At 41.3% G+C, this 12756-nt stretch overlaps 1 protein-coding gene across 1 annotated transcript in view; it reads right to left on the bottom strand.

Annotated features, from left to right (window-relative positions):
• POLR2B (RNA polymerase II subunit B) overlaps window positions 1–12756 on the bottom strand; it is a 16248-nt gene extending 3492 nt beyond the window's left edge. The window contains exons 1-20 of the mRNA XM_054632594.2: window positions 12658–12756; window positions 12387–12459; window positions 11428–11578; window positions 10177–10289; window positions 9707–9926; window positions 8621–8779; window positions 7419–7583; window positions 6719–6915; window positions 5897–6016; window positions 5349–5535; window positions 4529–4672; window positions 4162–4301; window positions 3929–4040; window positions 3304–3458; window positions 2863–3061; window positions 2578–2746; window positions 2005–2101; window positions 881–975; window positions 384–634; window positions 208–297 (exon numbers count right to left, since the gene is read on the bottom strand). Coding sequence (XP_054488569.1) covers window positions 208–297; window positions 384–634; window positions 881–975; window positions 2005–2101; window positions 2578–2746; window positions 2863–3061; window positions 3304–3458; window positions 3929–4040; window positions 4162–4301; window positions 4529–4672; window positions 5349–5535; window positions 5897–6016; window positions 6719–6915; window positions 7419–7583; window positions 8621–8779; window positions 9707–9926; window positions 10177–10289; window positions 11428–11578; window positions 12387–12459; window positions 12658–12676 — 2856 coding nt within the window. The 5' untranslated portion in view covers window positions 12677–12756. The remainder of the gene's footprint in view (window positions 1–207; window positions 298–383; window positions 635–880; window positions 976–2004; window positions 2102–2577; window positions 2747–2862; window positions 3062–3303; window positions 3459–3928; window positions 4041–4161; window positions 4302–4528; window positions 4673–5348; window positions 5536–5896; window positions 6017–6718; window positions 6916–7418; window positions 7584–8620; window positions 8780–9706; window positions 9927–10176; window positions 10290–11427; window positions 11579–12386; window positions 12460–12657) is intronic.

The raw sequence follows: 12756 nt of genomic DNA, 5'->3' as shown, positions 1-12756 counted from the left end.
AAGCATGTGCCTGGATCCAAATTAAGTCTTCTAAAGAATTTAAAAGACGCTGAAATATGTAAAAAGCAGCTGTGTCTCCTTCTAAAAATATTTTAGCTACATTTAAGTCAATATTGCACCTGAACAGATAGTCCATAGACAATTCACTTAAGAATGCCAAGATCATCACCACAGGTAAAATCTCCAGAAGAAAAAATAAATTACTACCTCTTGCCTGTACTGGATCCCACAGGTTCCTTTCTGACCATGTCTGCTAGCGAATTTATCTCCAATTTGTGGAATTCTTACAGAACGTACCTGTAAGCCACAGGAAAACATGCAGTTGCTAACTTAAATACAGACCAAAGATGATTAAAGCAGAAAGCACAAATGTCAGTGCTCACCCTGATCTTGCAGAATTTGTATCCTTCCTGGTTCAGGGTCACCATGACCTGATCTACAATCCCAGTCTCACTGGTCCGCAGGAAGGTGCTGCAGTCTCTCTTGGTGAAGCGCCTGTTGGTGCTTTCCAGCTCATCTTCATTTTCTGGCAGTGTGACTGTTTTGCCAATGATGACATCATCCCCAGACACACGTACCCCAGGGGCAATCAAACCATCATCATCAAGTTTGTCATAGATTGCGTGTCTCATACCTTGGGGGGAAGAAGGAACCAAAAAAGTAGACTCACAGATTTTTCAACATACTGACTCTTGATGTTCTGCTGTAATTCAACAAGTCTGCTTGCAGCTTCAGAGAGCTACTAAAACATCTAATGTAAATATCTCAACTGATACAGTAATTTCTATAAAATACAGAAATGTCTGTATTAATATATCCCAAAATGAAGACTGAATCAGTTCAACACTACCTTGCCCTTAAAATCTCTCCTTTACCTTACCTTGGCAAGTTTCACGTGTAGGCTTCTCAAAAACTTCCTCTTGGTCATACCCTTTCTTAGACTCCTGCTCTTTGTAGGAGCGATAGAACACAGACCTGAAACAAAGTTATCAAGTCTTCTCCAGTGAAGCCAGCACCATTTCCCCCCATATCTCATTTTCACATGTGCTGGCTGCTGTTACTAATGACAACCAAATCCAAATAATGAGCGCATGCTGTACAACCTTTCCTCTGATTTCCTGTTAATCTGACCTTCACTGAGGGGAAAAAAAAACCCCAACCCATCACACAGAGAAGTTTCAGAGGGCATTATGATGGCCACTTTGAAGATACTGCCAGAGTACCTAAGATAACAGGATAATTTTTGATGAACTGCAAAGATTTTTGTATCTGCTTGACACCACAGAAGTAGTTATTACTCCTAATGATTATTCACATCTTCATCATATCATTCTCATATTACTTTCCTCCTTATGCATGCAATTTTGCAAATTTTTTTAGGCTTCTACTGCTACCTTGCAGTGCTACACTCAGTACAACTGAGCTGCAGTGAAAAACTTTCAATTTAATATAAGGTTCTTTCTGGTGCTTTAAGGGTTTTTGTTTGCTGCCTCAGTTGCCAGCACACCAAAGTGCTTTCAGATACTATAATGCATGAAGTCACATCAGCCACCAGCTGTGCCAACAGCAGTTCCTTCTAAGGAGAGGAACATTCCAATCCTAACTGGTAGCAACTGTCTCACTAATAAAGACAAGACTATGCTAAAATGCTGGAACATTGTTCTGGTAACTGGCAAGACATATGAAAATACCCCAGGGAAGAGTCTGAATGTTTTTTCATTAAACTGTGATAGAAAGGACCCTAAACAGAATAAAGATCAAAATGGAAGATCAAGAAGACAAAGTGGGCAGTGAGGTTTCATGGTGTTTTGCTAAGATACACATTCACTGTTTTCACTGTGTTGCTCCCTCTATTACCATAAAAAAAAATAAAATGCTTCTCAAGTGGAAAGATTCAGATAATGGCATCTTCCAGCATAAAATGAACTTTTCTTGAGCCTCTGGACAAGTCAGTATAGCTTTTTCTTTTAACTCCAAGCAGTTAAAAAATTTAAAAAGTCTTACCTGAAAAAGCCTCTATCAACAGCAGAACGGTTCATAATGACAGAGTCTTCCTGGTTATAGCCTGTGTATGATGCAATGGCTACAATCGAGTTGATACCTACAATATGCAGAGAAAATATTTTGAAAGAAAAAATTTAAAAGAATGCACACATGCCCAGACAGACACTATTTTAACTCAAAGTAGGCTGTACTCTCTACAGTCAAGCTGTTCTGCCCTTTCTCAGATAAAATCTCTACATCCCACACACAAGAAACATGCAGTATCAGCAAATTCAACTCCGGGTAGAAAAGAGAGTCAAGAGTGACCCCTTGTGAAAAACTTATCAAACATCAATGTAGAAAATGCATTTTTTCAGTTAGATTTTAGCAGGTTTTTTTGGGTAAAGTAGTTTCAGCTGCAACACTACCAACAAATTTTTTGCAGTCTAGGTGTCCAGCTACAAGCTAACACTTAAACTATAAATGCATGAATTTGCTAAATGTTCAGGTACTCTACACACACCATTTGTGACATGTTTGAAACAAAGCAGAAGAGCAGTACTTTTGTCCCATGAACATGAACTGACAACACACCTGCTGGCAGCTCTCTGAACCTCAAGTACTCCATGGAGCGTGTTGTTACCAGGGGCTTCTGGGGATAATACAGCACGTGTGCCAGCGTATCCATACGAACATGGAAGTTGGTGATGTAGACTCCCATAGCCTGCTTACCCATAGCAGACTGGTATGTGTTCCTGGGAGACTAGACAGACAAAGGGAAGACCAATAATTATGGACATAAAGCTCCTTACACACACACACCCCCCTGTGGGTTTTCTATGAGCTTTAAAAGCAGGATGTCAACAGAGGTGCACTGACCTGGTTGTGATCAGGGAAAGGGATGATAGATGCACACACTCCCAGGATCATGGATGGGTGAATCTCACAATGTGTGTATGTTGAACAATATGCCACACCTTTCTCTTGCAAGTCATCTGGAGTCATTGCCAGCATCACAGTCTCTTCTTCCAGGGTGTCAATGTACTCTACTACACCACTGGCCACGAGATCCTGCCAACTGAACAACCAATAACTCAATTAATACCTAAAATGGGTCTCTTCAGCAGTGACAGGAACAAGGACTTCTTTTATTATTACTACTACTGTCTTAGTGTAATTAAAAAAACTGATTGAACTACCAGGCAGAGAAAGCATCTTTGTGCTGCACAAAGTTTTAAACATTCCTCTCTCCGACCTGAATGTGGCACCTTCCAAGATGGAAAATGACACCTTCAGTTGAATTTCAGGAATGTCCCTCACCTGTAATTGTTATACTCTCGTTCCTTCAGTTGGTCAATGTGCCTTTTCTTCAGCAGCAACTTCTGTTTCTCCACAATCAAAAGGGGCCGACAAATTCTGCCTGCATCAGTGTAGATGCGGATTTCTCGCTCACGAATATCTCTAATCATTGAGACCTGGGCAAGACAGCAGCACCCCATGAGCACAAAGTGTGAGCTTGGAATCAGAACTACAGAACACAAAACAGGATAACCAAATTCCCTAAAGCAAAGACTTTCCAGGCACTATCAGAAGCACAGAACAAAGAGTAACACTCACTCCTACAAACAGGAGCGTTTCAGAAGATTATTTTCAACTGTTTTGTCTTTCAACTGGATCCTCTTTAGAAACAAACAACTCCCCCTAAAAAAACCCAACCCCACAACCAAGCAACAAACCATAAATAATCAAGGATATAATAATAATAAAAAAATCAAATGCACCAAATACAAAAACCTCCCCAAAAAACCCACAAAACAAACACAACAGGAAGTGTATTCAGAAAGAGACTTGCAAATAATGCTACTTGAAACTTGCAAAGTAGCATCAAGGCATTATCCTCTCTTGCCCAAAAGGACACCCAAACTCTAGATGTAAAGATTTATACCTCTGAGACAATGATGTCCATCTGACGACGAAGCTTCCTTAGGGTATTCATCAGCTGCTCCGGATCTTTGTGTATTCCTACCCAGCAGCCATTAACAAATATCTTGGTAGCACTAGAAGGGGAAACACAAATAATAATTAAAATATCCCACCCCACCAAATAACACTCAAACCCTTGAAGTGTTGTGCAGGATAAAGCTTAAGTCTTTTTAAAGAGTTTTATTTGCAACGTACTCAGCTATTGCTGCTGGAGATATTTCTTCTAGGTTTTCCATACTCCACTCTTCCAAGAACTCCAGAATTGGGGATGGCTGAGACCCCACAGAAATGTAAGCCATCAGGGCTAAGTTCTTCACAAGTCCTACTGCATGACCCTAGCAGAAACATAAAGTTGCATTTTCAAATCAAGAAGATTCAAGAATTTCAACTTAACTCCTCAAGGAACCAGACACAAAACATACTTCCAACCATCGAGTTAGCTGTAAAGCTAAATATTTGTATCAGCATTATTAAAAAAAGTGCAAGGGATCACCACAAGTGTCATGGCTACAAAATGACCTTGAGGGAGAGGCAGTAAGTACACAAATCCTGCTTTCATTACCTCAGGGGTCTCAGCAGGGCAAACCATTCCCCACAGGGTGTTGTGCAGCTGCCGGGGCTTGGCCAGTTTTCCATCTCTCCCAATTGGAGAATTCAGGCGTCTCAGGTGGGAAAGGGTGGATGCGAAAGTCAGGCGGTTCAACACCTGCACATTGCAAGGAGTTCAGTCAGTCAAAGCTTCTTAAGTTGACATCCTAGCACAAAGGATCAACACCCTCTAGAAATGATGGCCTTAAAAAGAACTAAAACAGCTTTGATTTTTGCTAGCTACACTTTTTAGCTCACCTCCACTAACCTCACACTACCCCTAAAATCTCAAGCTCCCAACTAGTGTAGTACTGGCAAAAGTTCCCAGAACATGCTTTTACCATAGCAAGACCCTGGGCTAATGAAGTCAGTGCTCATCATTTGCCATGGAATACAGAACTTTTATATTATAAGGTGTCACTCAGGTTTTTTTAACTGCCTGTGAAGCACTGGAAGTAACTAAAGGAAAGAAATCCATCCTCCTGGATGATTCCCTGGGACTACAAATTTACACAAAAGCATATGATCAAACAAAAAAATCTTCACAAGAGTTACACCAACTGCTTAGCATTGACTGCAACAGCCAAAGCAAACAAACCATGACAAAAAATCCCTTAAACCACACACCTATGAAGATCCAACTGTTTGGGTCTCCATCTGTGTCACCTAAGAAAATTTCCTTTAAAATATTTCTGTTTAACATACAACGTGCATGGCTGCTAAGCAGTGTTAAACTCTTCCATGAGAACAGTTTTACCACAAGATCTGTAAACCTGACAAAGCTCTTACTGTACCTGAGATACTCCTGCTCTGGCCTGATGAGCTTTCTTCTGGTCACCCCAGTTTCCAGTTGCCAATGAATATTTCAAACCGTCCGAAATAATTCTTGTTTTAATTGCCAACTCCAAGTTGAAATCTTTCCCTCTGTCAATGAACTTTTGTGCATATATTCTCACTTCCTTCAGCAAATTCTTGAACATTCTGTAGAAGAAAGACACCGAGAAATCTGATTTAACAGTGCATGTGCAGTTCAGCCTGCTCGGGGCTATTTGAAAAAACTATCACTGGCCTCCTGAAAATAATCAATTTGTAACCAGGGTGAGGGGGCAGAGGGGAATAAAGCAAATGCAACTGTTTATAAACATGCACAAAATATGCTTCAAAACAAGTCAATGCTGGCCCACCTAATGTTATAGCAAACTCAACCACTCTGTGGAAAAGTCATAATTAGAAGCTGTGTTGCCCCAAGACTGGCTCTCTGACACAATAGAATTAGTCTGACTTAGAAGCACAGAGTTGGCAATGCCTCTCCCATGAAAGAAAATATGCATGTGATAGTTACCCTCTGAACAGGAAAGCCAAGAGTGGCCCAGCAAGATCCAGTCTTTTGTTGCCATAATGATCTCTGTCATCCAGCTCTCTTCTTCCCAGTGCTGCCAGCAACAGTCTATGAACCATATACCTAAGCAAATCAGACAGCTGATGTTTTAAACTGACAGCAGGCACTCACAACAAAGATTACATGTTCTCATAGATAAGTCAGTGAACTCTTTCCTAAAAGGTGTCCATTCTAGATCTTTAGCATACCACTGCCCTAAAATAAACCTCTTCAGCACATCCTTAGAGGTGGATGACCCACAGAAAGTTCAGGCTAAGGACAGGGAGAAGAAAATATTTACATCATGACAGTCATGCCTCTTCTGCTAAATATCTGCCCTGTACTGTAATATGGGGTCTGTTTAAGCACATGCAATCAGGTATAAAATCACAAATCTCCTGATGCTATAGTTCATCTGCATATCAGTAAACAGTGATCAAGAAAATGTGCTACTGGTTTTAAAGAGTGGTTTACATTACAGTCAGCTTATCAGTATTTATCTAAATCTTACTTATCCGTGTTATCCATGCAACTGGATATCAAAAAGTCATTTAGCACTATCATCATATTTAACTTAAGATCCAAAATGTGTTTGAGGCTCGTCTTTTTCCTAGTTTATCAAAATTTGCATTTTCTCAGCCTGAAAAATATACCAGTGCCCCAAGGTTTATCACAGAGTACCCAGAAGACTGAGGTTAAAACAAACTTCCATTCAAGGCATTCTGCCAATCATATACATGAGTAAAAAGTATCCATTTTCAGCTGTGAGACAGAGTTCTGACATACCCTAGAAAATAGGCCTTTTTGGTTTCACAGAAGTCACTGACACCAACATGTGGGAGCATTTCTTTCTGCAAGACTTCTTTGGCATACTTGATTCTCTTTTCTTTGGTGACACCTGGCTTGGCACCTCTTGAGCCAATGAAGTTTAGGGCAACATTTTGCTCCTGAATGACAAATGCTTCATCCAGAGATGGTTTGACCTAAGGCAGAAAAATACAGCAAAAAATCCTGTAGCAACTAGTGCCTGTTGGGGCTGAAGGAAACTACACAGTAGTTTGTTAATGATTTTTTTTTCAGTATCTGCTAATAATTGATCCAGGTCTTTCTGGCATTGGAAAACAGCAATGAAGCATGCAGGAAGAACACAAAAAATAGTTTAAACTTCAGAAAACAATTCTCATTTGAATTCATTCTAGGTGTGATACTGTTTCAGGCATAATCGAGATTTTACAGTTAAAGTCAACAACAGCAGAAGACCTTAATTCTCCAAATACATATTAACTTAAAAATTTCCACTGTGCTCTGCCCCCTTAATGTACTCATTACAATAGATTCAGGCAGAGAACTTTCAACATCTCTAATAGAGAACCCACAAAAATAATAAATCAATTACAACAGGAAAATGAGCAGTGCTTCAAGCGATGACTGCCTGCACCGACACACCACCAAACATGAGAACAGGAAGTATTTTCATATATATTACCATTTCCATCATTTCTGGGTCTTCAAAATCATAGATGATGTGCTCTAGAATGTCCCTGTCAGACACAAAGCCGAGTGCACGGAAGACAATGATGATGGGCACCTCTTGTTTGATATATGGCAGAGTTGCCACAATGCGCTGACCGATGGCACTCTTCTTTGCACCCTGCAAGGAGAGGGAGAGCAGGGCTGAGGCTTAAATCATCCTGCCTTTCAATGAAAGTCTCTAAAATCATCCTGCCTTTCAATGGAAGTCTCTAAAATCATCCTGCCTTTAAGTCAAAGTCTCTTTCTGGATTTGGATGATACAACACAAGCGTATTTATTCAAGCACCACAGGAAAACATGGCTTTTCAGCAGGCCAACTAAGGAGCTACTCTGCAGCCTTACTCCAGCAATGAGTTTTTATTTTAAAAACATTTGAAGCTTCTGTGAAAACTTGTAAGGTTTTTGCTGATACAAAGGAATATAAATACTACTTGTTCACCCTTATGCATCATTTCTCTCCCTCAGTGCCAAGAGCAATCCTATCCACCTTCAGTGTTCCTTCTGTCAGGCTTAAATTCAGCTTTTCTAACCCGCTGTGCAAGTGATTATTCAAGTAGCTGCTCCCCTTCTCCAGAAGGAAATGCTGTGGGATGTAGAAGAGATCAGCTGTGCCCCAGACATCAGGAGTGAGAATACTGTAAAGCTACTATTTAAGTTGTTCTTGAAAAATTTCAAAACATCAGTGCAATACCAAGTGAGTACTGTCACCTTTTGAAGTTACAAGTAGCACTTATTTCCCCTCACAGATGGCACAATTAAATGTTAAATATGAATTAATGTGTGATCTGCAAAATACATCTCAACACTAGCTCGACCATCAGCAGACAGTCCCTGCTCTTCTACTTATTCTTCATGAAAAAACAGGACACAGCTTGTCTGAATTTTCTAAAAAACTCATGTATAGTAATTTAAAAATGATTTTTAGCCTTGCCCTAAAACCTGCCACAAATTGAGTCTTCATTTCAATCCTCAAATTATTTATCATAGAGACAAGCATAACATATGACAAACAAATTTTCATTTGCTTTTATCTTCTTTACAACTTAGCATCAGAAGAAATTTCTTCTCAAAATCCCAAAAGCAAATGACACAAAGAGATAGGACAGTAACAAAACTCCTAAATCTATCTCTGGGGTTGTTACTGCCTAGCCATACCTGTCCACCTCTGGCCAGCATGCTGACCCATATGGTACTTGTTGGTCGAGAGGAATTTTCCAGACAAGACCTACACTCTCCTGTGTAGGCATATTTTGAATCTTTCTTTGCAAACACATACACTGTGTTTGTAGCCATTTTCTCCTGAGCAATCAGAACCTGTGGGAGAAACAAGAGCACCAGTAAATAACTGACAAAAGAGAATGCTGAAAGCAACACTCACACTGTTGCTACTCTTCCTTCAGGTGCCTCAACTTTAAGAGCACTGCACAGCATGAAGTCAATTGTATTTTAAAAATACAGATTTAAACAAAATATAAGCTAGTTAAGATTAAATAGTCCAAACAAGAGACTCAGGGAACTCTGTTGTCTTTTTTTACTTACCACACATGCTGGCTGTGCTGAGACATTTTGCACACCGATAAAGCATTTCATTATCTGTTTTTCCAAGGCCAATGTACTACACAGGCAAATTTAAATGCCAGCTCAACAATCAAAGCCAGAATTCTTTTCCCCAAGAAGAAATATAAAATTCTAATTATTTTGCTGTGTTTGCCTGAGTTATCAGTTAGAAAATACTGTCAGTTTCACTGGTGAGGCACTAACAGGGTGTGGATATGATTTTCTGAAGCTGCTTCCACAGCAATGGAGGCAAGAACCTCTTCTTAAAGGAAAATGCATCAGAAATACAATAAAATCATCAGCAAAAATACAGCTGTGAACAAGCTGGAGGACACTCCAAATGAGGAATTGCCTCATTTCAGAATGCATGTTGCTCTGCAATACTGGAAAAGGAAATAAAAATATCTAATGGACTTAGTGGCAAACAGTTCACAAAAGGCAAAGCAGTTCACAAAACCAAAGAAGGGAAGAACCGAAGATGGGAAATGTGTCTCAAAGAAGAAAAGGTGGCTTGAGAAAACCCTAACAGATGACTAAAAGCTCATCCTTCTGCAAGATCAGGAACTCCCACAGTATCTCTGGTACACTGGAATCAGAGTGTTTATGCTCCAGGCAAAACATATGGGAACAAGTGACAGAAATTCCAGTGTCTGTACAGATGGCTGTGCAAGGTGTATCCCTTACCTTTTCTGAGCCATTGATGATGAAGTAGCCACCAGGATCCAGTGGGCACTCGTTCAGCTCACAAAGGTCACGGTCAGTTAAGCCATTCAGCAAACAGTACGTGGAACGCAGCATGATAGGAATCTTTCCTATAAAGGTTTTCTGATGCTGGGTCTGCAATTGGTCCTCTCCTTCTTTAATAACTGTTTTAGTTATATCCACATACAAGGGGGCAGAATACCTGCAGAATAGAAACAGCACAGTGTCACCTGTCAGTTACTACCTTTCTGTACAACCCTGAGTAATGCACTCACTGGTGTATTAAGCATTATTAACAAATCACCATCTGCATTTAACAACTACACATGAAAGTTTAAAACAGAGCAGCAATTATTACATTTTCAAGGCACTACTATATTGCAAAAGGCTATGAATTAATAAGGCAGAGGCAGTTCTCCCTTTTGTTTATTCACCACAGAGTTGGCTCTTACGTGAGGTTTCTCAGTCTGGCTTCATTTGGCATCATAGGTGAGGGTGCTCCATCTCTTTCCCAATGTGTAGGTTTGGAGAGATAGATTTGTTCAAACTTCAACAGGTACCGGGGCTGCAAAACAAGAATACATTTGCTTGTAATGGAAGAAACATCTCTCCTATTAGCAACCAGAACTGTTACTGCAGAAGAACAGCCACTACCAATAAATGAAAACACAGCAAGTTGGGTAACACCAGCTCCTAGGAAGATTCTATAGGACAAGTAAACAAAGGAAGACTTGAGTTTTTGGAAAATGACCTGATTTTTAAAATGCTCAAAAGCTCCCTACAACAGGAGGTGGCAGACCCTTGTTGGCAAATGTTTTGTAGGTAAAAAAACTCAGTCTTTATGTGAAGAAACATCTTTTCCTGGATTTGCAGCAACAGCCACATATAGTACTGCTTCTCAAGTTCTCATGAAAGCTATCTTAAGGAGAATACATTTACCACCATTCTTATCTCTGAGCATGGTTCCTAAACCCTCTCATGTGCTCTAAACTGCCTTCAAAATTTGAGACTGAGAAGCAGAGGGAGACAGAAACAAAAAAATAAGTTTTCCCCAATAGAGACATTTTCCTTAAATTAGTCCAACATCCTCAAATGTGGTGAGAGATTGACTGCAAGTGACTCTGAAGGAAAAAGCAAGTTTTCTTTTTCTCATCTCTATACCTATTCCTAAAAACCTGCATTTAAAAAATGAGAATAAGACCCTAACCTCTGTGATTTGAGAAAGTAAAATACTACCTTTTGGTACACGAGGGGTACAGGTGAAAGCACCAGAGCCACTGTAGAAGGTGCACACTCATTGTAGAGGAGCCACCACGGGGTGCAGAATTGAGACAATCTGTGCTCTTAGGAACATGGTGCCAAGGGAAGAACATGAACAACAGCACCCTTTGAAAACCTGGACCTAACTTGATCCTAACTCGAGTCAAAGGTAAGAGAGAAGTTTTTACCCATAAGCCTTGCCATGGTAAAGCTGCTGAAAAACCAAAATCTCAGCAAAACACAGCTTGCTCTTGGCTACCTGGATTGCTCTACTAAATCTCTGTCCATGCAGTTTTCAGAGGAACTGACAATATGAGCTGCAGCAGCCACCTGCTCTTGGTCACATCTCAACTCAAAACAGCAGGACAGGGGTTGAATAAAACAAATGAAAAATGACTTTGAATTATAAAAACACATCATCTCTGCCAAGGCTCTCCACTTACTGGCTCTTCCACTTCTCCTGAGGCATGCTGGGCTTCAGCTTGCAAATCAATTGGTGGAGCATCTTCAACAATTCTCTGCACAGACATCTGAATAAACTCATCAAAGGAATCCAACTGTTGCCTGACTAAACCCTTTTCATCAAAATAGGAGCTAAAAACAAAGAGCAGATTAATTAGAAATCTTAATTTAATTAATGTACTTCATACATCAACAAACTTAAGATATATTTATTACCAAAACTCCACATGCCATGAAATATAGTGCAGAATCAAACACATTCACTTAACCCAAGGCACTGGTTTCAAACAGAGATACTCCTCACAAATGTTTAACAATTCCCTCCCTGCCTGAAGGCACAGAGACTTTGGAGTGACAGACTTGCTGTCACTCATGGCTAAGCCACAACTGCAGGCACAGCGAGTACCTTAAATTTCCCTTAAATTGGAAGAGAAATGTGATGACAAACTTGCTGAAAGTGGCTCCAGCTCAAGTTTCCAACAACACCTGTAAATTACTTTGCCTTAACTAATTTTCCAAGCTGCAGTAAACTAGGAGCATGCATCCAAGTCCAAGTAATAGTACTGAGAACTTTTAGCTTGGATCCCCTCTGTGCCAGCCTCACAGGTTCTGGATGCTCATATTTTGCCAGAAGAAAACACCACCACCCAACTACTGATTTCCTAATGCCAGCATCAGCAATGAGATTAGCGGGCAAAACCACGTGCTTGATATGGAACCAAAACCACCCCTTTCTTCACTGAAAAAAGTGTGTGCTGGGGGTCAGCAGAGCTTCTTAATCCGTGCCCACAACCCTCTGTTTCTACTAAAAGCCCTGAAGGTGCCGCAGCACAGGGTTTGGTGTGACCAAGCCTGCAGCTCCCAGCACAAGCTGGATGTCACCTGCCAGGCCGAGAGGACCCGCGCTGAAGGGACAAGGACAGCCAGCCCAGCAGCTCACCTGATAACAATCCAGCAGGCCTCCTGCCACAGGTCGGGCGTGATTTCATCGTCGTCTTCATCATATTGCATATCTGTGGGGAAGCACAACGCGTGAGTTAGGCTCCGACCACTGCCGTGGTGGAACCGGCTCAGGGATCCTCCTGTACCCCGGGAGAGGCCGCCGCATCCCCCCCCCCCCCCATCTCCCGGCTCCCGCAGGCCCCAGCGGCACCCCTGGCCGGGACGGGTGGGAGGAAAAGGCGAGGAGAAAGAAAAGCAAAACCCCTCACCTTCGTCCGCGTCATACATGGTGGCGGCTGGCGGGGCCGCGGCGGCGGCGGTCAGTCGAGGGGCGAGCGGGGCGAGCGGGGCGAGCGGGAGCGCGGGGT

The sequence above is a fragment of the Agelaius phoeniceus genome, chromosome 4 (assembly GCF_051311805.1).
Source record: "Agelaius phoeniceus isolate bAgePho1 chromosome 4, bAgePho1.hap1, whole genome shotgun sequence".
NCBI classification, from domain to species: Eukaryota; Metazoa; Chordata; class Aves; order Passeriformes; family Icteridae; genus Agelaius; species Agelaius phoeniceus.
Note: the sequence above shows the minus strand (reverse complement) of the source record. Positions and strands in the feature narration are given on the sequence as shown.